At 44.9% G+C, this 25,548-nt stretch overlaps 1 protein-coding gene across 3 annotated transcripts in view; it reads left to right on the forward strand.

The window, feature by feature from the left end:
* Nucleotides 1-2,152: 2,152 nt before the first annotated feature.
* The window catches only part of LOC139276856 (actin, cytoplasmic 2-like), a 51,157-nt gene continuing 27,761 nt past the window's right edge, over nucleotides 2,153-25,548 (forward strand). For 2 of the 3 annotated variants that reach the window (XM_070894857.1, XM_070894863.1), the window contains exon 1: nucleotides 2,153-2,278. In XM_070894857.1, coding sequence (XP_070750958.1) covers nucleotides 2,153-2,278 — 126 coding nt within the window. The remainder of the gene's footprint in view (nucleotides 2,279-25,548) is intronic. The other variant, XM_070894871.1, reaches the window with a different exon arrangement.

The following is a 25,548-nucleotide window of genomic DNA, read 5'->3' on the forward strand; positions in this document are numbered from 1 at the left end:
GAAGCCGGCAGGACAAGTTGAGAAGACTGCTTTATTTTAAATGCAAAAAAGATCCTTGGCTTTATTAATAGAGGCATAGGGTACAAAAGCAAGGAAGTTATGTTAAAGCCTTCATAAAACACTGGTTCAACACTGGGTGCCACACATTCTGAAGGAGTTCAAGGCTTAGAGAAGGTGCAGAAGGGATTTACTAGAATGATGAGGGACTACAGTTATTTGGAGAAACGAGAACCTGTTCTTCTTCGAGCAGAGAAGATTAAGAGGAGATGGGATAGAGATGTTCTAAATCACGTATGGTTTTGATAGAGTGAATAAAGGATTCTGTTTCCAGAGGCAGAATGGTCGGTTACCAGAGGGTGCAGATTGAAGGTGACTCCCTCCTACTCTGTCTCTCTTTGTCTCTCTCTCGTTTCTGTCTGTCTTTCTGTATTATCTCTCTCTGTCTCTCTTCATCTCTATTTCTTTAGCCCTCTCACTAATTCTTTGTTTTTGTTTCTATCTTTATGTGTCTGTCTCTTTCTCTGCCTTTGCTCATCTCCCCCTCTCTCTGTCTCCACCTATGTCTCTGTTTCTCTGTCTTTCTCTCTTTGTCCCTGTTTCTTTTGCTTTCTCTCTCTGTGTTTCCATCTTTCTCCATACGGCAGGGTTTGTGGGGGTGGAATTTAAACCCCAAGGGTTGGGGGCTGGAGAAATGTTAAATTTAAATAAATCTCAAATCCGACCCCAACCCAGCTCTGACCCACCCACTTCTGGTTTAAATGGAGGCGGTCGAGGGGCCAGTGACCAATGTTCCCTATAATGTTTTCTTGGGCTGCACGGTCCCTTTAAAATTACGTGCAAGCGCGGTTTTTACAATTTATAATCCGGCTCACCGGCTACACGGGCGCACAAGAGCGCAGCGCAGCTTAAAGAGAACGTTACTGGTGACCAATCTGCTCTCAGGAGGCGGGTTAGTCAATAAAAGCTTTTAGGGAGGCAGTGTGCTGCTATTTTAACAGGATTTAAATTTTTAACCCATGGAGGCCGGGCTTCCCAGTGCTCCAGAAACCCTGGAGGTAAAATGAGGTGGGAGGGGCCAGATCGTTGAGGTAAGTACATTTACAGCACTGCAGGAATGTTTTCTCCAGGCTGAACAGACTTACCTCTATATACACACACCACGATAATCTGATTACCTCTGCGATCTCCAACTTCCCCATCCCTTGATCTCCAATTCCCCCAACCGATCTCTGACACCCCCACCCCACTCGGTCTCTGACTCCCCCCACCTGATCTCCTCCCACTGATCTCCGTCTCCTCCCAGCCTCCTGATCTACAACTTCCCCCATTCCTGCCTGATCTCCTACTCCCCTACCCTCGATCTTGAACTACTCACACCCTCCCCATGACCTCCGACATCCCCATGCCCCCTTCCGCGATCTCCTACTTACCTGGCATCCTCTCTCCGGTTGCTTTCCTGTTCTGTCCATCAGGCTGGCTGTCATACGGAAAAGCTACTGAAAAAAATGTAAAAGATGTCCTGTGATTAATTTTAGCAGGACGTCTGGGAAACACGTACTTCCAGGATTCCCGTCCGGATATCCTCCGCCACTCTCTAACCCAATCATATAGGGTTAATTTTAACCTAATGTGTTGTGTGAGAAATGGCTCAACTCTTCCGCCTGTTTTACACCCCACCTGATTTTACTCTATATTGAAATCATCCAACTGTGGATGGTACTTGGCATGTAGTTAGGAGGGGAGTGTCCTCACAGGCATCATAACAGAACCTGCTCAAAAAACAAAGCCCTTCCTGCCACTGTTAAAAGATATAAACCAGCAACAGAATAGAGAGGAAATGTATTCAATTGTTATTGGCATACACATTTTTTTTTAAGTTAAAAAAAAATGCAATTTTGTTTGGTGGAGATCTTTAACTCCCACCCCCTGCCCTGTGATGTCAATGAGCTGGAGCCTGTGCAGTGCTAAGGAGAGGAGGGCAAGAAACTGATAAATATCCTCACTCAGAGTGCAAGAGACTTAACATTGGATTTTACTTATAGCAGGTAAGAGGATTTGTGAATAGGAAATATAAAATAGTTACTGTTTTCTCTCTGTAGTGATGTGTTATTTTCCCTCTCTCTCTGCAGTGATTTCTAGCAGGTTCTGAGCCATGGGGGATGATGAGATTGCAGCTCTGGTTGTGGATAATGGATCTGGGATGTGCAAGGCTGGGTTTGCAGGGGACGATGCTCCCAGAGCTGTGTTTCCCTCCATTGTGGGGCGGCCCCGACATCAGGTCAGCATTTATAAAGGTTTATTTTTTTTAACTCTTAACTGTCTTTTTTTTTTCAACTCACTAACCACTATCATCTTGTAAACCTTCAAGAAAGCAAACTGCATGTTAAAGGATTGTTTGAGGGAGCGCGATCAACATCCCAACAGCTTGTGCTTAGAATCAATGGGCCTGAGTTTCGTCGACGAACTGTCGGCTGCCACTGGGTTTTCTCGGCGGTCTCAATGCTTTCTGGGCGCTCTCCCCTCCGAATGAGTTTGGTCAGGTCCTCATGCCAACGGGGAAAGAAGACCGCTGGGGAGTGTCCGCTGGTGTGCGCCGGCGTACAACGCCAACAAAAGTCCTCCCGCCCGCTGAGACCACCAGATAGGTCCGGGCGGTCCTTCGCTCCAGCAGCAGAAGAGACCGCTCATGGAGGCAGGTCTTACCTGAACGGTAAGTATGAAAACCTGCAAGAAAAGGTGACTGCATTTGTTTTCTTTATTTCTTTTGCAAGGATTTTGGTGGATGGGGTCCTCTGTGAAGGATTTGTAGTGTTTTTTAATGTTGGTGTCCCTGGGCACGACTCTATCCTAGGCATTACTTTGCCGAGGATCGCATTTGCCGCCCAGAATGCAACCTACCACCCACTGCCGTCCAGAATCGGCATGTAAGGCCCATTTTTTCTGCTGGGTGGTTTCTCTCCACATTTTTCCACCAAACTTCTGCTCAAAGTACCGTCAGGATCTTAGCAGTCCTTTCGACGGTACGTGGGCGGAACTTAGGTTTCACCAAACTCCGGCCCATAGAATCACATTCGGTCCATCAACCCGTGCCAACTCAGCTCATCCCACACCCCCGTCCTTTTCCTGTAGCCCTGCAATTTTTTTTCCCTTCAGATAATTATCCAGCTCCCTTTTGAAAGGTAAGATTGAATCTGCCTCCACCACGCTTTCAGGCAGTGCATTCCAGCTCTTAACCACTCGCTGCATAAAAAAGCTTTTTCTTGTGTCGCCTTTGGTTCTTTGGCCAATCACCTTAAATCTGTGTCCTTCTGCTAATAGGAAAAATTTCTATCTATCTATTCTGTCCAGACCCCTCATGATTTTGAACACTTCTATCAAATCTCCGTTCAATCTTCTTTGCTCCAAGGAGAACAACTCCAGCTTTTCCAGTGTATCCACATAACTGATGTCCCTCATTCCTGGAATCATTCTCGTAAATCTTTTCTGCACCTTCTCTACGGCCCCTGCAAACGTAGGTCCCCTGCAGTCAGAATCAGGGGAAGTCATAACTGGGAACAAAGAAATGGCAGACCAATTGAACAAGTACTTTGGTTCGGTATTCACTAAGGAGGACACAAACAACCTTCCGGATATAAAAGTGGTCAGAGGGTCTAGTAAGAAGGAGGAACTGAGGGAAATCCTTATTAGTCGGGAAATTGTGTTGGGGAAATTGATGGGATTGAATCAATTATTAAGGATGTCATAGCAGCGCATTTGGAAAGAGGTGACATGATAGGTCCAAGTCAGCATGGATTTGTGAAAGGGAAATCATGCTTGACAAATCTTCTGGAATTTTTTGAGGATGTTTCCAGTAGAGTGGACAAGGGAGAACCAGTTGATGTGGTGTATTTGGACTTTCAGAAGGCTTTCGACAAAGTCCCACACAAGAGATTAATGTGCAAAGTTAAAGCACATGGGATTGGGGGTAGTGTGCTGATGTGGATTGAGAACTGGTTGGCAGACAGGAAGCAAAGAGTGGGAGTAAATGGGTACTTTTCAGAATGGCAGGCAGTGACTAATGGTTCTGTGCTGGGGCCCCAGCTGCTTACATTGTACATTAATGATTTAGACGAGGGGATTATCTGCAAATTTGCGGATGACACTAAGTTGGGTGGCAGTGTGAGCTGCGAGGAGGATGCTATGAGGCTGCAGAGTGACTTGGATAGGTTAGGTGAGTGGGCAAATGCATGGCAGATGAAGGATAATGTGGATAAATGTGAGGTTATCCACTTTGGTGGTAAAAACAGAGAGACAGACTATTATCTGAATGGTGACAGATTAGGAAAAGGGGAGGTGCAACGAGACCTGGGTGTCATGGTACATCAGTCATTGAAGGTTGGCATGCAGGTACAGCAGGCGGTGAAGAAAGCAAATGGCATGTTGGCCTTCATAGCGAGGGGATTTGAGTCCAGGGGCAGGGAGGTGTTACTACAGTTGTACAGGGCCTTGGTGAGGCCACACCTGGAGTATTGTGTACAGTTTTGGTCTCCTAACTTGAGGAAGGACGTTCTTGCGATTGAGGGAGTGCAGTGAAGGTTCACCAGACTGATTCCCGGGATGGTGGGACTGACCTATCAAGAAAGACTGGATCAACTTGGCTTGTATTCACTGGAGTTCAGAAGAATGAGAGGGGACCTCATAGAAACATTTAAAATTCTGACGGGGTTAGACAGGTTAGATACAGGAAGAATGTTCCCAATGTTGGGGATGTCCAGAACCAGGGGTCACAGTCTAAGGATAAGAGGTAAGCCACTTAGGACCGAGATGAGGAGAAACTTCTTCACCTAGAGAGTGGTGAACCTGTGGAATTCTCTACCACAGGAAGTTGTTGAGGCCAATTCACTAAATATATTCAAAAAGGAGTTAGATGTAGTCCTTACTACTAGAGGGATCAAGAGGTATGGTGAGAAAGCAGGAATGGGGTACTGAAGTTGCATGTTCAGCCATGAACTCATTGAATGGCGGTGCAGGCTCAAAGGGCCGAATGGCCTACTCCTGCACCTATTTTCTATGTTTCTATGTTTCACATTCTTCTTAAAGTTTGATGCCCAGAATTTGACACAGTACTCCAGTTGGGGCCGGACCAGTGTTTTATACAGGTTCATCATAATTACCACACATTTATACTCTGTATCTCTATTTATGAATCCCAGGACCCCGTAAGCCTTTTTAACTGCTTTCTCAACCTGCCCTCCCACTTTCAACGATTTAGGCACACATATTTCCAGGTTTCTCTGTGCATGTACCCCCTTTAGGATTGTACCATTTAGTTTATATGTCCTCTCCTCACTCTTTCTATAAAATGCTTCACTTTACACTTTTCTGTGTTAAGTTTCATCTGCCACGTCTCCGCCCATTTCACCAGTCTGTTGATGTCCTCCTGAAGTCTTCTCTGTCTCTCTCTCTCTCTTCTGGTTAAGTAAATTAGAGTTGTTAGCCTGATATCAGTAGTGGGGAAAATGTTATAATCAATTATTAAAGATGAAATAGCAATGCATTTGGAAAGCAGTGACAGGATCGGTCCAAGTCAGCATGGATTTATGAAAGGGAAATCATGCTTGACAAATCTTCTGGAATTTTTTGATAATGTAACTAGTAGAGTGACAAGGGAGAACCAGTGGATGTGGTGTATTTGGAATTTCAAAAGGCTTTTGACAAGGTCCCGCACAAGAGATTGGTGTGCAAAATCAAAGCACATGGTATTGGGGATAATATACTGACGTGGATAGAGAACATGTTGGCAGACAGGAAGCAGAGAGTCGGGATAAGCGGGTCCTTTTCAGAATGGCAGGCAGTGACTAGTGGAGTGCCGCAGGGCTCAGTGCTGGGACCCCAACTCTTTACAATATACATCAATAATTTGGATGAAGGAATTGAGTGTAATATCTCCAAGTTCGCAGATGACACTAAACTGGGTGGCGGTGTGAGCTGTGAGGAGGATGCTAAAAGGCTACAGGGTGACTTGGACAGGTTAGGTGAGTGGGCAAATGCATGGCAGATGCAGTATAATGTGGATAAATGTGAGGTTATCCACTTTGGGGGCAAAAACACGAAGACAGAATATTATCTGAATGGCGGCAGATTAGGAAAAGAGGAGGTGCAACGAGACCTGGGTGTCATGGTTCATCAGTCATTGAAAGTTGGCATACAGGTACAGCAGGCGGTGAAGAAGGCAAATGGTATGTTAGCCTTCATAGCTAGGGGATTTGAGTATAGGGGCAGGTAGGTGTTAGTACAGTTGTACAGGGCCTTATTGTGTGCAGTTTTGGTCTCCTAATCTGAGGAAGGACGTTCTTGCTATTGAGGGAGTGCAGCGAAGGTTCACCAGACTGATTCCCGGGATGGCAGGACTGGCATATGAGGAGATACTGGATCAACTGGGCCTTTATACATTGGAGTTTAGAAGGATGAGAGGGGATCTCATGGAAACATATAAGATTCTGATGGGACGGGACAGGTTAGATGCGGGTAGAATGTTCCCGATGTTGGGGAAGTCCAGAACAGTCTTAGGATAAGGGGTAGGCCATTTAGTACTGAGATGAGGAGAAACTTCTTCACTCAGAGAGTTGTAAAACTGTGGAATTCCCTGCCGCAGAGAGTTGTTGATGCCAGTTCATTGGATATATTCAAGAGGGAGTTAGATATGGCCCTTACGGCTAAGGGGATCAAGGGGTATGGAGAGAAAGCAGGAATGAAGTACTGAGGGAATGATCAGCCATGATCTTATTGAATGGTGGTGCAGGCTCGAAGGGCCGAATGGCCTACTCCTGCACCTATTTTCTATGTTTCTATGTTTCTATGTAACACTAAAGGGGAATGCTCAAAATTTGGATGCCCATCATCAATGCCACTGAGTGTTGGTTTTCACAGAACAAGAGGATTAAATGTTTCCATATAAGAAAATTGAAGTTTGCTTAGTTTGTGTGTGTGTATATATATATATATATATATATATGTACATAAGCTAAGCAAATTCCATATGTGTATGTATTTGATTCACAGAAGCGTAATGAGACAGACATTGACACTAAGCCAAAGGAGATATTAGGAGGGGTGACTAAGACCATCATCAAATAGGTAGGTTTTATGGAGCATCTTAAATGAGGAGAGAACGAAGTAGAGGTTTAGGGAAGGAATTTAGGAGATTACGGCTTAGACGATTGAATGCATGGCTGCCAATGTTGGGGTGAAGGAAGTGGGGAATGCACAAGAGGCCAGAGTTAGAGGAGCACAGTGTTCTTGGAGGGTTGTTTTGCTGGAGGAGGCTACAGAGATAATGAGAGGCGAGGTCATGGAGGGACTTATATATGGATGAGAATTTTAAAATCGAGTCATTAGTGGACCAGGTGTCAAAGTAAATCATGGGTAGTGATGGGTGAATAGGACTTGGTGTGAGTTAGGCAACGGGTAACATAATTTTGGATGAGGTCAAGTTTACGAAAGCTGACCAGGAGAGCATTGAAAAGTTGAGTCTGGAAATGTGGATTTCTTTCACTGTTCCCATATTTGCATTCCTCCTCCTGCCTACATGAGCAGTAGACAACCTACCCTCCTGACATCCATTATAAAGGATTACATAGGATATACGACACAAACAGTTCGGCCTAACCAGTCCATGCCGACATTTATGCTCCACTTGAGCCTCCTCCCATCTTTCGTCATCTAAATCTATCAGTATAACCCTCTATTCCCTTCTTCCTCATAGCCTTCCCATAAATGCATCTATACTATTTGCTTCAACCACTCCCTGTGGTAGCGTGTTCCACTTTCTCACCACTCTTTGGGTAAAGAATTTTCTTCTGAATTCCCTATTGGATTTCTTGGTGACTATCTTATATTGATGACCTCTAGTTAAGCTCTTTCCCAAGACTTCTATTCGGTCAGCTCTCAGCATTCTTTTTTCAAGAGAAAAGAGACTCAGCCTGTTCATCCTTTCCTGATATATATATACCCTTGCATTTCTGCAATGATCCATGTAAATCTTCTCTGCACGCTCTCCAGTGCTTCTATATCCTTTTTATAATATGGCGACCAGAACTGTACGCAGTACTCTAAGTGTGGTCTAACCAAGGTTTGATATAGGTTTTGCATAACTTCCCTACTTTACAATTCTATACCTCTAGAAATAAACCCTAGTGCTTAGTTTTCTTTTTTTACAGCCTTGCTAACCTGTGTTGCAACTTTTAGCGATTTATGTATTTGTACCCCGAGATCCATTTGTTCCTCTACCCCGCCTAAACTCTCACCCTCCAAGTAATAAGTGACCTCCCTATTCTTCCTACCAAAATGTTTATCTGTGTTGCACTTCATTTGACAATTATATGCCTATTTCTGCAAGTTTATTACTGTCCTCCTGTAATTTGTTGCAGTCCTCCTCAGTATTGACTATCGCCCCCAAAATTTGGTGTCATCCGCAAATTTAGAAAGGGTGTTTTTGATTCCAAAGTATAAATTGTTAAAATAAATTGTGAACAACAGTAGTCCCAGCACTGATCCTTGTGGAACACCACTATCCACCTTCTGCAATTGTCAATAACTACCTTTTACCCCTACTCTTTGCTTACTGTCTTGAAGCTAGCTAACTATCCATTCTGCTACTTGTCCCCTGACTCTGCATTCTCTGACCTTGCTCATCAGTACCTTGTCAAAGGCCTTTTGAAAATCTAGATAAATTGCATTACCATTGCCTACTCTCTCTGTTACCTCTACAAAAAAAAATTAAATGTGGTTGGTCAAGCAAGACTTTCCCTTTTGAAATCCATGCTGACTATTCATTATTATATTTTTGGTTTCTAGATGTTCTTCTATTTTCTCCTTTAGTGGGGATTCCATTATTTTTCCTGCCACTGATGTTAAGCTGACTGGTCTATAATTCCCTGGAGATGTTCTGTCCCCCTTCTTTAATATAGATATTACATTAGCTATTCACCAGTCCTCTGGCACTACACCTTATTCGAACAAATTATTAAATATATGTAGTAATGCCTCTGCTATCTCTTCCCTAAATTCTTTTAAAATGCATGGATGCAATACATCCAGACCAGGGTTTTATTCCTCTTTGAGTTTGATTAGTCTATTTAATATATCGCCTCTTTTTATTTTAAATGTACTTATCTCATTACTAACCTCATCATCCACTGTCACGTCCACCTGTTCAATCTCCTTGGTAAATACTGAAGCAAAATAATTATTGAATATTTCTGCCATTTCTCTATCGTTACCTGTGGTATTATCCTGTCTAACCCTTAATGTCCCTCCCAACCTTCCTTTTTTTTATTGATGTGCGTGTAAAATATTTTACTATTTTGTTTTATGTTTTTGGCTGATTTCATTTCATTGTTCCTCTTTGCCTACCTAATTGTTTAGAAACATAGGACTAGAACCTCCACTTTTGTGCTTATCGCCCCAAAATGGGCATTATTTCCAGCATGGGCATTAAAAAAGGGTTTTCAGATCGTCGGCTTCTCGCCTAGTTTCCATTTTTGAAGATAGGCATTACTGTGAGCGATATCAAATGGGGTAGCGTTAAATTATTTTGACCTTCTGCATAAAGTGTGGCCGTCCTTAGCAACATCATGGCAATGCTCAATTCCCGCGATTCAGGAGGTCAAGGGTCATCATGACATGCACAGAAGAGGAGACAGAGAGTGAGGGTGCTCAGAGGCACTGAAAGCGTGTGTGAACATAAGAACATAAGAACATAGGAATTAGGAACAGGAGTAGGCCATCTAGCCCCTCGAGCCTGCTCCGCCATTCAACAAGATCATGGCTGATCTGGCCGTGGACTCAGCTCCACTTACCCGCCCGCTCCCCGTAACCCTTATTGGTTAAAAATATATCTATCTGTGATTTGAATACCTACAATGAGCTAGCCTCAACTGCTTCCTTGGGCAGAGAATTCCACAAATTCACAACCCTCTGGGAGAAGAAATTCCTTCTCAACTCGGTTTTAAATTGGCTCCCCCGTATTTTGAAGCTGTGCCCCCTAGTTCTAGTCTCCCCGACCAGTGGAAACAACCTCTCTGCCTCTATCTTGTCTATCCCTTTCATGATTTTAAATGTTTCTATAAGATCACCCCTCATCCTTCTGAACTCCAACGATTAAAGACCCAGCCTACTCAATCTATCATCATAAGATAACCCTCTCATCTCCGGAATCAGCCAAGTGCATCGTCTCTGTACTCCCTCCAAAGCTAGTATATCCTTCCTTAAGAAAGGTGACCAAAACTGCACGCAGTACTCCAGGTGCGGCCTCACCAATACCCTATACAGTTGCAGCAGGACCTCCCTGCTTTTGTACTCCATCCCTCTCGCAATGAAGGCCAACATTCCATTCGCCTTCCTGATTACGTGCTGCACCTGCAAACTAACTTTTTGGGATTCATGCACAAGGACCCCCAGGTCCCTCTGCAACGCAGCATGTTGTAATTTCTCCCCATTCAAATAATATTCCCTTTTACTGTTTTTTTTCCAAGGTGGATGACCTCACATTTTCCAACATTGTATTCCATCTGCCAAACCTTAGCCCATTCGCTTAACCTATCTAAATCTCTTTGCAGCCTCTCTGTGTCCTCTACACAACCCACTTTCCCACGAATCTTTGTGTCATCTGCAAATTTTGTTACACTACACTCTGTCCCCTCTTCCAGGTCATCTATGTATATTGTAAACAGTTGTGGTCCCAGCACCGATCCCTGTGGCACACCACTAACCACCTATTTCCAAACCGAAAAGGACCCATTTATCCCAACTCTCTGCTTTCTGTTAGCTAGCCAATTCTCTATCCATGCTAATAATTTCCTCTGACTCCGCGTACCTTTTATCTTCTGCAGTAACCTTTTGTGTGGCAACTTATCGAATGCCTTTTGGAAATCTAAATACACCACATCCATCAGTGCACCTCTATCCACCATGCTCGTTATATCCTCAAAGAATTCCAGTAAATTAGTTAAACATGATTTCCCCTTCATGAATCCATGCTGCGTCTGCTTGATTGCACTATTCCTATCTAGATGTCCCGCTATTTCTTCTTTAATGATAGCTTCAAGCATTTTCTCCACTACAGATGTTAAACTAACCGGCCTATAGTTACCTGCCTTTTGTCTGCCCTCTTTTTTAAACAGAGGCGTTACATTAGCTGCTTTCCAATCTGCTCGTACCTCCCCAGAGTCCAGAGAATTTTGGTAGATTATAACGAATGCATCTGCTATAACTTCCGCCATCTCTTTTAATACCCTGGGATGCATTTCATCAGGACCAGGGGACTTGTCTACCTTGAGTCTCATTAGCCTGTCCAGCACTACCCCCCTAGTGATAGTGATTATCTCAAGGTCCTCCCTTCCCACATTCCCGTGACCAGCAATTTTTGGCATGGATTTTGTGTCTTCCACTGTGAAGACCGAAGCAAAATAATTGTTTAAGGTCTCAGCCATTTCCACATTTCCCATTATTAAATCCCCCTTCTCATCTTCTAAGGGACCAACATTTATTTTAGTCACTCTTTTCCGTTTTATATATTGGTAAAAGCTTTTACTATCTGTTGTTATGTTTTGCGCAAGTTTACTTTCATAATCTATCTTTCCTTTCTTTATTGCTTTCTTAGTCATTCTTTGCTGTCGTTTAAAATTTTCCCAATCTGCTAGTTTCCCACTAACCTTGGCCACCTTATATGCATTGGTTTTTAATTTGATACTCTCTTTTATTTCCTTGGTTATCCACGGCTGGTTATCCCTTCTCTTACCGCCCTTCTTTTTCACTGGAATATATTTTTGTTGAGCACTATGAAAGAGCTCCTTAAAAATCCTCCACTGTTCCTCAATTGTGCCACCGTTTAGTCTGTGTTTCCAGTCTACTTTAGCCAACTCTGCCCTCATCCCACTGTAGTCCCCTTTGTTTAAGCATAGTATGCTCGTTTGAGACACTACTTCCTCACCCTCAATCTGTATTACAAATTGAACCATACTGTGATCACTCATTCCGAGAGGATCTTTTACTAGGAGATCGTTTATTATTCCTGTCTCATTACACAGGATCCAAGATAGCTTGCTCCCTTGTAGGTTCTGTAACATACTGTTCTAAGAAACAATCCCGTATGCATTCTATGAATTCCTCCTCCAGGCTACCCCGTGCGATTTGGTTTGACGAATCGATATGTAGGTTAAAATCCCCCATGATTACTGCCGTTCCTTTTTCACATGCCTCCATTATTCCCTTGATTATTGCCCGCCCCACCGTGAAGTTATTATTTGGGGGCCTATAAACTATGCCCACCAGTGACCTTTTCCCCTTACCATCTCTAATCTCCACCCAAATGATTCAACATTTTGTTCATTCGAGCCAATATCGTCTCTCACAACTGCCCTGATATCATCCTTTATTAACAGAGCTACCCCACCTCCTTTCCCTTCTTGTCTATCTTTCCGAATTGTCAGATACCCCCGCATGTTTAATTCCCAGTCTTGGCCACCCTGCAACCACGTTTCTGTAATGGCCACCAAAGCATACCCATTTGTAATGATTTGTGCCATCAACTCATTTACTTTATTTCGAATGCTGCGTGTGTTTAGGTAGAGTGTTTTAATACTAGTTTTTAAACCATGACTTTTAGTTTTGTCCCCTCCTGCAGCCCCTTTATATTCATACATATTGTCCCTTCCTATCACCTTGTGGTTTACACTTACCCCAGTGCTACTCTGCTCTGTTGCCTCCTGCCTTTTGCATTCTTTCTTGGGGTCCTGTTTATCTGAGCTCGCACCCACTCTAACTAGCTCACAGCCCTCTCCTGGGTTCCGAATACTCCTTGCATTGAGGCATCGAGCTTTCATGCTTGCCTTTTTATTACACTTTGACCCTTTAGAATTTTGCTGTACAGTGGCCCTTTTTGTTTTTTGCCTTGGGTTTCTCTGCCCTCCACTTTTACTCATCTCCTTTCTGTCTTTTGCTTTTGTCTCCATTTTGTTTCCCTCTGTCTCCCTGCATTGGTTCCCATCCCCCTGCCATATTAGTTTAACTCCCCCACAACAGCACTAGCAAACACTCCCCCTCAGACATTGGTTCCGGTCCTGCCCAGGTGCAGACCGTCTGGTTTGTACTAGTCCCACCTCCCCCAGAACCGGTTCCAATGCTCCAGGAATTTGAATCCCTCCCTGCTGCACCACTGCTCAAGCCACGTATTCATCTGAGCTATCCTGCGATTCCTACTCTGACTAGCATGTGGCACTGGTAGCAATCCTGAGATTACTACGTTTGAGGTCCTATGTTTTAATTTAGCTCCTAGCTCCTTAAATTCATCTCATAGGACCTCATCCCTTTTTTTTACCTATATCGTTGATACCAATGTGCACCACAACAACTGGCTGTTCACCCTCCCATTTCAGAATGTCCTGCACCCGCTCCGAGACATCCTTGACCCTTGAACCAGGGAGACAACATACCATCCTGGAGTTTCAGTTGCGGCCGCAGAAACACCTATCTATTCCCCTTACAATTGAATCCCCTATCACTATCGCTCTCCCATTCTTTTTCCTGCCCTCCTGTGCAGCAGAGCCCGCCACGGTGCCATGAACTTGGCTGCTGCTGCCCTCCCCTGATGAGTCATCCCCCTCAACAGTACTCAAAGCAGTGTATCTGTTTTGCAGGGGGATGACCGCAGTGGACCCCTGCACTACCTTCCTTGCACTGCTCTTCCTGCTGGTCTTCCATTCCCTAACTGGATGTGGACCCTTCACCTGCGCTAAGACCAACTCGCTACACGTGCTACTCGCGTCATTCTCAGCATCGTGGATGCTCCAGAGTGAATCCACCCTCAGCTGCAATTCCACAACGCGGACCATCAGGAGCTGGAGGTGGATACACTTCCCGCACACGTAGTTGTCAGGGACACCGGAGGCGTCCCTGATTTCCCACATAGTACAGGAGGAGCATAACACTCGTCTGAGCTCGCCTGCCATGACTTAACCCTTAGATTAACTTAAATTGGCAACGACAGTGCTAAAAGTTACTCGCTGATATAGAAGAGCAAAACGAAAAACTACTTACCAGTCACCAGTGGCTGTGGTGTGTGCTTGTTAGGCTCTTGTGGGAGGCACAACGGAGATTCATCAGTAGCAAAAAGCCTACTAAGCACCAAGAACATAGTTGGCACCGAGTTTTTGTCCAACAAATAAGATATAACATGGAAGGGATGGAGGAGGCCCTGGAGCTGGTAACCAGGAACACTGGTGGCAAAGGGCTCCCAATGGTCCCGGAGCGCCGCACTGCACCCCAAGGTGATGCACCCCCCAACCACATATGAGAGCCAGCAGCAACATCTTGCTTCTGGCTTGGAGCACGTTCCCACCTCAGGACCGTCCTTTCCTATATCCGTCCAAGCAGCGCTTTGGCCGTCAGCCCCCCCCCTCCCCCTCTCCCAATGAAGCATCGCCTGAGGACCTCCTCGGCCAGGCAGCTTGGAGTCAGGAGGGGAAGGGGAAGGGGTAGAGGTAGGGAGGAGAAGGGGTTGATTTGTACAGAAATACTGATGAATCCAGACTAACGTTCGGTTTAAATATTTTTTATTTAACAAAACCTTGTAGCACATTGGCTCAGATAGCTGCACTGTTACATGCTGGTGATTCCTTAACATCAAAGGATATAATCACACTTAACTTCAATCAACTTAAACTTTAACTGTCACCAAGGTGATGCCCATCATTAATGTATGACCTGCACACCCAGCAGTATGTCAACCTTGTAAATAACATGTTCTTTCAGGCAAAGCGATTATTGATGAGCTCCTGACATAAGGCTCTTGCAGCTATCATGCCACCATGGGCCCTTTCATGCGGTCTACAGAGCATCAGCCTGATTGTCTGGGCCGATATCAGTGTCCGCCTCCTCGTCCTCCTCTTCCTCTCTCTGGTGAGGTGGACTGTCAGACTTTTCAGGCAATTCTTGTTCCTTCCTGATAGCCAAGTTGTGCAGCACGGAGCACACAATCACGAATTGAGCTACCTGCTCAGGGTGGTATTGGAGCTCGCCTCCTGAGTGGTCGAGGCATCTAAAGCGCTGCTTCAGCACTCCAATGGTTTTCTCCATGATATTAGAAACATAGAAACATAGAAAATAGGTGCAGGAGTAGGCCATTCGGCCCTTCTAGCCTGCACCGCCATTCAATGAGTTCATGGCTGAACATTCAACTTCAGTACCCCATTCCTGCTTTCTCGCCATACCCCTTGATCCCCCTAGTAGTAAGGACCTCATCTAACTCCTTTTTGAATATATTTAGTGAATTGGCCTCAACAACTTTCTGTGGTAGAGAATTCCACAGGTTCACCACTCTCTGGGTGAAGAAGTTCCTCCGCATCTCGGTCCTAAATGGCTTACCCCTTATCCTTAGACTGTGACCTCTGGTTCTGGACTTCCCCAACATTGGGAACATTCTTCCTGCATCTAACCTGTCTAACCCCGTCAGAATTTTAAATGTTTCTATGAGGTCCCCTCTCATTCTTCTGAACTCCAGTGAATACAAGCCCAGTTGATCCAGTCTTTCTTGATAGGTCAGTCCCGCTATCCCGGGAATCAGTCTGGTGAACCTTCGCTGCACTCCCTCAATAGCAAGAATGTCCTTCCTCAGGTTAGGAGACCAAAACTGTACACAATACTCCAGGTGTGGCCTCACCAATGCCCTGTACAACTGTAGCAACACCTCCCTGCCCCTGTACTCAAATCCCCTTGCTATGAAGGCCAACATGCCATTTGCTTTCTTAACCGCCTGCTGCACCTGCATGCCAACCTTCAATGACTGATGTACCATGACACCCAGGTCTCTTTGCACCTCCCCTTTTCCTAATCTGTCACCATTCAGATAATAGTCTGTCTCTCTGTTTTTACCACTAAAGTGGATAACCTCACATTTATCCACATTATACTTCATCTGCCATGCATTTGCCCACTCACCTAACCTATCCAAGTCGCTCTGCAGCCTCACAGCATCCTCCTCGCAGCTCACACTGTCACCCAACTTAGTGTCATCCGCAAATTTGGAGATACTACATTTAATCCCCTCATCTAAATCATTAATGTACAGTGTAAACAGCTGGGGCCCCAGCACAGAACCTTGCGGTACCCCACTAGTCACTGCCTGCCATTCTGAAAAGTACCCATTTACTCCAACTCTTTGCTTCCTGTCTGACAACCAGTTCTCAATCCACGTCAGCACACTACCCCCAATCCCATGTGCTTTAACTTTGCACATCAATCTCTTGTGTGGGACCTTGTCGAACGCCTTCTGAAAGTCCAAATATACCACATCAACTGGTTCTCCCTTGTCCACTCTACTGGAAACATCCTCAAAAAATTCCAGAAGATTTGTCAAGCATGATTTCCCTTTCACAAATCCATCCTGACTTGGACCTATCATGTCACCTCTTTCCAAATGCACTGCTATGACATCCTTAATAATTGATTCCATCATTTTACCCACTACTGATGTCAGGCTGACCGGTCTATAATTCCCTGTTTTCTCTCTCCCTCCTTTTTTAAAAAGTGGGGTTACATTGGCTACCCTCCACTCTATAGGAACTGATCCAGAGTCAATGGAATGTTGGAAAATGACTGTCAATGCATCCACTATTTCCAAGGCCACCTCCTTAAGTACTCTGGGATGCAGTCCATCAGGCCCTGGGGATTTATCGGCCTTCAATCCCATCAATTTCCCCAACACAATTTCCCGGCTAATAAGGATTTCCCTCAGTTCCTCCTCCTTACTAGACCCCCCGACCCCTTTTATAACCGGAAGGTTGTTTGTGTCCTCCTTCGTGAATATTGCGAGTTGCTCTGTGGCTCTCATTGTATCGACTCTCGGCCTCGGTTTGGGTGTCACGCAGGGGGGTCTTCAGTCAGGTGGCGAGGCCATATCCTTTGTCACCAAGAATCCAGCAATGACCTTGTGGCTGATTGTTAAACAAGTCAGATACAGTGCTCTCACGCAGGATGTGAGCATCATGGATGCTGCCCGGAAATTGAGCATTCACTAATTTGCGGGTGGTCAACAACCACTTGGACATTCAGGGAGTGGAATCCCTTGCGGTTCCTGAAAGCCTCAGCATCCTGAGAAGGATGTAACTAGTAGAGTAGACAAGGGAGAACCAGTGGTTTCTATGTATAACTGTGTATTTGGACTTTCAAAAGGCTTTTGACAAGATTGCACACAAGAGATTGGTGTGCAAAATTAAAGCACATGCTATTGGGGGGGTATGTACTGACATGGATAGAGAACTGGTTGGCAGATAGGAAGCAGAGAATCGGGATAAATGGGTCCTTTTCAGAATGGCAGGCAGTGACTAGTGGAGTGCCGCAGGGGTCAGTGCTGAGACCCCAGCTCTTTACAATATACACTAATGATTTGGATGAAGGAATTGAGTGTAATATCTCCAAGTTTGCAGATGACACTAAACTGGGTGGCGGTGTGAGCTGTGAGGAGGACGCTAAGAGGCTGCAGAGTGACTTGGACAGGTTAGGTGAATGGGCTAATGCATGGCAGATGCAGTATAATGTGGATAAATGTGAGGATATCCACTTTGGGGGCAAAAACACAAAGGCAGAATATTATCTGAATGGCGACAGATTAGGAAAAGGGGAGGTGCAACAAGACCTGGGTGTCATGGTACATCAGTCATTGAAAGTTGACTTGCAGGTACAGCAGGTGGTGAAAACGGCAAATGGTATGTTGGCCTTCATAGCTAGGGGATTTGAGTATAGGAGCAGGGAGATCTTACTGCAGTTGTACAGGACTTTGGTGAGGCCTCACCTGGAATATTGTGTTCAGTTTTCGTCTCCTAATCTGAGGAAGGATGTTCTTGCTATTGAGGGAGTACAGTGAAGGTTCACCAAATTGATTCCCGGGATGGCTGGTCTGACATCCGAGGAGAGACTGGATCGACTGGGCCTTTATTCAATGGAGTTTAGAAGGATGAGAGGGGATCTCATAGAAACATATAAAATTCTGACAGGACTGGACAGGTTAGATGCAGGAAGAACGTTCCCGATGTTGTTAACCTGTGGAATTCCCTACCGCAGAGAGTTGTTGATGCCAGTTCATTGGATATATTCAAGAGGGAGTTAGATATGACCCTTACGGCTAAAGGGATCAAGGGGTATGGAGAGAAAGCAGGAAAGGGGTACTGAGGTGAATGATCAGCCATGATCTTATTGAATGGTGGTGCAGGCTCGAAGGGCCGAATGGCCTACTCCTGCTCCTATTTTCTATGTTTCTATGTATAACTGTAGTAAGACATCTTGCTCCTGCACTCAAATCCTCTTGCAATGAAGACCAACATAGTATTTGCCTACCTAACTGCTTGCTACACCTGCATGTTTGCTTTCAATGACTGGTGTACAAGGACACCCAGGCTCCTCTGTACATCAACACTTCCCAAGCCATCACCATTTCAATAATACTTTGTCCTTATGTTTTTCCTACCAAAGTAGATAACTTCACATTTATCCACGTTATACTGCATCTGCCAATTGTTTGCCCACTCACTCAACCTATCTAAATTTTCTTGCAGCGTCTTTACATCCTCCTCACAAATCACAATCCCACCTAGTTTTGTGTCATCAGCAAACTTGGAAATATTACATTTGGTTCCCTCATCTAAATAATTTATATATATTGTGAATAGCTGGGGCCCAAGCATTGATCCCTGTGGTACCTCACTAGTCACTGCCCTACACCCCGAAAAAGACCCGTTTATTCCTACTCTCTGTTTCCTGTCAGTTAACCAATTTTCAATCCATGCCAATACATTACCCCCCAACCCTATTTGCTTTAATTTTTCACACTAACCTCTTATGTGGGATTTTATCAAAGGCCTTCTGAAAATCCAAATACACTACATCCACTGGTTCTCCCTTATCTATTCTATCAGTTACATCCTCAAAAAACTTCAGTAGGTTTGGCAAACATGATTTTCCTTTCATAATTCCATGTTGACTTTGTTTAATCCTGTTGATATTATGTGTGCCGTTATCATATCCTTTATAATAGACTGCAGCATTTTCCCTACTACTGATGTCAGGCTAACCGGTCTGTAGTTCCCCATTTTCTCTCTCCCTCCTTGATTAAATAGTGGGGTTACGTTTGCCACCCTCCAATCTGCAGGAACTGTTCCATAATCTATAGAATTTTGGAAGATGACAACCAATGCATTTAATATTTCCATGGCTACCTCTTTTAGTACTCTGGGATGCAGGTCATCAAGCCCTGGAGATTTATCTGCAGGAGCAGAACCAATGTTCAAGGGGGACTGTTTGCTACTGTTGTTGGGGAGGAGTTAAACTAATATGGCAGGGGGATGGGAACCTATGCAGGGAGGCAGAGGGAAATAAAAGGGAGACAGAGGCAAAAGATAGAAAGGAGAATAGTAAAAGTGGAGGGCAGAGAAACCCAAGGCAAAAAACAAAAAGGGTCACATTACAGCAAAATTCTAAAGGGACAAAGTGTGTTAAAAAGACAAGCCTGAAGGCTCTGTGCCTCAATTTGAGGAGTATTGGGAATAAGGTGGATGCGCAGATAGCAGTTAATGGATATGATGTAATTGGCATCATGGAGACATAGCTCCAGGGTGACCAAGGCTGGGAACTCAACATCCAGGGGTATTCAACATTTAGGAAGGATAGACAGAAAGGAAAAGGAGGCATGGTGGCATTGCTGGTTAAAGAGGAAATTAATGCAATATTAAGGAAGGACATTGGCTTGGATGATGTGGAATCGGTATGTGTGGAGCTACGGAATACCAAAGGGCAGAAAACGCTGGTGGGAGTTGTGTACAGGCCACCAAATAGTAGTAGTGAGGTTGGGTACAGCATCAAACAAGAAATAATGGATGTGTGCAATAAAGGTACAGCAGTTATCATGGGCGACTTTAATTTAGCAATGCGGTGGAGGAGGATTTCCTGGAGTGTATTAGGGATGGTTTTCTTGACCAATATGTCGAGGAACCAACTAGAGAGCTGGCCATCCTAGACTGGGTGATGTGTAATGAGAAGGTATTAATTAGCAATCTTGTTGTGCGAGGCCCTTTGGGGAAGAGTGACCATAATATGGTAGAATTCTTTATTGAGATGGAGAGTGACACAGTTAATTCAGAAACTAGGGTCCTGAACTTAAGGAAAGCTAACTTCGACGGCATGAGGCGTGAATTGGCTAGAATAGACTGGCAAATAATACTTAAAGGGTTGACAGTGGATAGGCAATGGCAGACATTTATAGATCACATGGATGAACTTCAACAATTATACATCCCTGTCTGAAGTAAAAATAAAACGGGGAAAGTGGCTCAACCGTGGCTAACAAGGGAAATGAAGGATACTGTTAAATCCAAGGAAGAGGCATATAAATTGGCCAGTAATATCAGCAAACCTGAGGACTGGTAGAAATTTAGAATTCAGCAGAGGAGGACAAAGGGCTTAATTAGGAGGGGGAAAATAGAGTACGAGAGGAAGCTTGCCGGGAACATAATTGAACAATTGAACAAATACTTTGGTTCTGTCTTCACGATGTACTAGGGGACCGAGGGTCTAGAGAGAAGGAGGAACTGAAGGAAATTGTGTTGGGGAAATTGTTGGGATTGAAGGCTGATAAATCCCTGGGGCCTGATTGTCTGCATTCCAGAGTACTTAAGGAAGTGGCCCTAGAAATTGTGGATGCATTGGTGATCATTTTCCAACAGTCTATCGACTCTGGATCAGTCCCTATGGACTAGAGGGTAGCTAATCTAACACCACTTTTTAAAAAAGGAGGGACAGAGAAAACGGGTAATTATAGCCTGACATCAGCAGTGGGGAAAATGTTGGAATCAATTATTAAGGATGAAATAGCAGCGCATTTGGAAAGCAGTGACAAGATAGGTCCAAGTCAGGATGGATTTGTGAAAGGGAAATCATGCTTGAAAAATCTTCTGGAATTTTTTGAGGATGCTTGCAGTCGAGTGGACAAGGGAGAACCAGTTGATGTGGTGTATTTGGACTTTCAGAAGGCTTTCGACAAGGTCCCACACAAGAGATTAATGTGCAAAGTTAAAGCACATGGGATTGGGGGTAGTGTGCTGACGTGGATTGAGAACTGGTTGGCAGACAGGAAGCAAAGAGTAGGAGTAAATGGGTACTTTTCGGAATGTAGGCAGTGACTAGTGGGGTACCGCAAGGTTCTGTGCTGGGGCACCAGCTGTTTACACTGTACATTAATGATTTGACGAGGGGATTAAATGTAGTATCTCCAAATTTGCGGGCGGCAGTCTGAGCTGCGAGGAGGATGCTATGAGGCTGCAGAGTGACTTGGATGGGTTAGGTAAGTGGGCAAATGCATGGCAGATGAAGTATAATGTGGATAAATGTGAGGTTATCCACTTTAGTGGTAAAAACAGAGAGACAGACTATTATCTGAATGGTGACAGATTAGGAAAAGGGGAGGTGCAAAGAGACCTGGGTGTCATGATACACCAGTCATTGAAGGTTGGCATGCAGGTACAGCAGGCAGTTAAGAAAGCAAATGGCATGTTGGCCTTCATAGCAAGGGGATTTGAGTACAGGGGCGGAGGTGTTACTACAGTTGTACAGGGCCTTGGTGTGGCCACACCTGGAGTATTGTGAACAGTTTTGGTCTCCTAACTTGAGGAAGGACATTCTTGCTATTGAGGGAGTGCAGCGAAGGTTCACCAGACTGATTCCCAGGATGGCGGGACTGACATATCAAGAAAGACTGGATCAACTGGGCTTGTATTCACTGGAGTTCAAAAGAATGAGAGGGGATCTCATAGAAACATTTAAAATTGTGACGGGTTTAGACAGGTTAGATGCAGGAAGAATGTTCCCAATGTTGAGGAAGTCCAGAACCAGGGGTCACAGTCTAAGGATAAAAGGTAAGCCATTTTGGACCGAGATGAGGAGAAACTTCTTCACCCAGAGAGTGGTGAACCTGTGGAATTCTCTACCACAGAAAGTTGTTGAGGCCAATTCACTAAATATATTCAAAAAGGAGTTAGATGTAGTCCTTATTACTAGGGGGATTAAGGGGTATGGCGAGAAAGCAGGAATGGGGTACTGAAGTTGCATGTTCAGCCATGAACTCATTGAATGGCGGTGCAGGCTCGAAGGGCCGCATGGCCTACTCCTGCACCTATTTTCTATGTTTCTATGATTCTATGATCAGTCCAAGTCAGCATGGATTTATGAATGGGAAATCGTGCTTGACAAATCTTCTGGAATTTTTTGAGGATGTAACTAGTAGAGTGGACAAGGGAGAACCAGTGGATGCGTTGTATTTGGATTTTCAAAAGACCTTTGACAAGGTCCCACATTAGAGATTGGTGTGCAAAATCAAAGCACATGGTATTGGGGGTAATGTACTGGTGTGGATAGAGAATTGGTTGGCAGACAGGAAGCAGAGAGTCGGGATAAGCGCGTCCTTTTCGGAATGGGAAGCAGTGACTAGTGGAGTGCCGCAGGGCTCAGTGCTGGGACCCCAGCTCTTTACAATATACATTAACGATTTAGATGAAGGAATTAAGTGTAATATCTCCGAGTTTGCGGATGACACTAAACAGGGTGAAAGTGTGAGCTGTGAGGGGGGGACGCTAAGAGACTGCAGGGTGATTTGGACAGGTTCGGTGAGTGGGGAAATGCATGGCAGATGCAGTATAATGTGGATAAATGTGAGGTTATCCACTTTGGTGGCAAAAGCACGAAGGCAGAATATTATCTGAATGGCGGCAGATTAGGAAAAGGGGTGTGCAACGAGACCTGGGTGTCATGGTTCATTAGTCATTGAAAGTTGGCATGCAGGTACAGCAGGCGGTGAAGAAGGCAAATGGCATGTTGGCCTTCATAGCTAGGGGATTTGACTATAAGAGCAGGGAGGTCTTACTGCAGTTGTACAGGGCCTTGGTGAGGTCTCACCTGAAATATTGTGTTCAGTTTTGGTTTCCTAATCTGAGGAAAGACGTTCTTGCTATTGAGGGAGTACAGCGAAGGTTCACCAGATTGATTCCAGAAGGTTCACTGGACTGACATATGAGGAGAGACTGGATCAACTGGGCTTTTATACACTGGAGTTTAGAAGGATGAGAGGGGATCTCATAGAAACGTATAAGATTCTGACGGGACGGGACAGGTTAGATGCGGGAAGAATGTCCCGATGTTGTGGAAGTCCAGAACCAGGGGACACAGTCTAAGGATAAGGGGTAGGCCATTTAGGACTGAGATGAGGAGAAACTTCTTCACTCAGAGAGTTGTTCACCTGTGAAGTTCCCTGTCACAGAGAGTTGTTGATGCCAGTTCACTGGATATATTGAAGAGGGAGTTAGATATGGCCCTTATGGCTAAACATAAGAACTTAAGAACATAAGAATTAGGAACAGGAGTAGGCCATCTAGCCCCTCGAGCCTGCTCCGCCATTCAACAATATCATGGCTGATCTGGCCATGGACTCAGCTCCACTTACCCGCCCGCTCCCCATAACCCTTAATTCCCTTCTTGGTTAAAAATCTATCTATCTGTGACTTGAATACATTCAATGAGCTAGCCTCAACTGCTTCCTTGGGCAGAGAATTCCACAGATTCACAACCCACTGGGAGAAGAAATTCCTTCTCAACTCGGTTTTAAATTGGCTCCCCCGTATTTTGAGGCTGTGCCCCCTAGTTCTAGTCTCCCCGACCAGTGGAAACAACCTCTCTGCCTCTATCTTGCCTATCCCTTTCATGATTTTAAATGTTTCTATAAGATCACCCCTCATCCTTCTGAACTCCAACGAGTAAAGACCCAGTCTACTCAATCTATCATCATAAGGTAACCCCCTCATCTCCGGAATCAGCCAAGTGAATCGTCTCTGTACCCCCTCCAAAGCTAGTATATCCTTCCTTAAGAAAGGTGACCAAAACTGCACGCAGTACTCCAGGTGCGGCCTCACCAATACCCTATACAGTTGCAGAAGGACCTCCCTGCTTTTGTACTCCATCCCTCTCGCAATGAAGGCCAACATTCCATTCGCCTTCCTGATTACCTGCTGCACCTGCAAACTAATTTTTTGGGATTCATGCACAAGGACCTCGTAGGACTGCTCCTGGGCACGGCCAAGGGTGCCATCAGCCGGTCCAGGCAGCGGGCGGTCGAGGGGATCGGTCAACCTGACTGCCTGCCTCTCTTCCGCTCTTACATCCGGTCCAGGGTGTCCTTGGAGATGGAGCACGCGGTGTCCACCGGTACGCTCGCGGCTTTCCGCGAGAGGTGGGCACCGGAGGGACTGGAGTGCATCATCATGCCCGGCAACCAAATTTTAATTTGATTTTACGTTTTAAAGTTTAATTTGTTTTAATTGCTAGTGCTTTTAGTGTCCCCCTCCCCTTTTATAGGGGGCACTGGAGGAGAAAAAAAAAAAGTGATTTTAGTGCCCAAAAAAAAAACAAAAAAAAAGAAAAACACAAAAAAAACCACAAAAAAGAAAAAAATGGGCCTTGTAAATATCTGGTGTGTTATCCAGGTCGGGTGGCACCATTTAATGTTTATGTGTTACAGGTAAACTCTAAAAGAGTTTCCTGCACAAGGACCCCCAGGTCCCTCTGCAACGCAGCATGTTGTAATTTCTCCCCATTCAAATAATATTCCCTTTTACTGTTTTTTTTCCCCCAAGGTGGATGACCTCACACTTTCTGACATTTATTCCATCTGCCAAACCTTAGCCCATTCGCTTAACCTATCTAAATCTCTTTGCAGCCTCTCTGTGTCCTCTACACAACCCGCTTTCCCACTAATCTTTGTGTCATCTGCAAATTTTGTTACATAGAAACATAGAAACATAGAAAATAGGTGCAGGAGTAGGCCATTCGGCCCTTCTAGCCTGCACCGCCATTCAATGAGTTCATGGCTGAACATGCAACTTCAGTACCCCATTCCTGCTTTCTCACCATACCCCTTGATTCCCCTAGTAGTAAGGACTTCATCTAACTCCTTTTTGAATATATTTAGTGAATTGGCCTCAACAACTTTCTGTGGTAGAGAATTCCACAGGTTCACCACTCTCTGGGTGAAGAAATTCCTCCTCATCTCGGTCCTAAATGGCTTCCCCCTTATCCTTAGACTGTGACCCCTGGTTCTGGACTTCCCCAACATTGGGAACATTCTTCCTGCATCTAACCTGTCCAACCCCGTCAGAATTTTAAACGTTTCTATGAGGTCCCCTCTCATTCTTCTGAACTCCAGTGAATACAAGCCCAGTTGATCCAGTCTTTCTTGATAGGTCAGTCCCGCCATCCCGGGAATCAGTCTGGTGAACCTTCGCTGCACTCCCTCAATAGCAAGAATGTCCTTCCTCAGGTTAGGAGACCAAAACTGTACACAATACTCCAGGTGTGGCCTCACCAAGGCCCTGTACAATTGTAGCAACACCTCCCTGCCCTTGTACTCAAATCCCCTCGTTATGAAGGCCAACATGCCATTTGCTTTCTTAACCGCCTGCTGTAGCTGCATGCCAACCT

This window comes from Pristiophorus japonicus, chromosome 1 (assembly GCF_044704955.1).
Source record: "Pristiophorus japonicus isolate sPriJap1 chromosome 1, sPriJap1.hap1, whole genome shotgun sequence".
Lineage (NCBI taxonomy): Eukaryota > Metazoa > Chordata > Chondrichthyes > Pristiophoridae > Pristiophorus > Pristiophorus japonicus.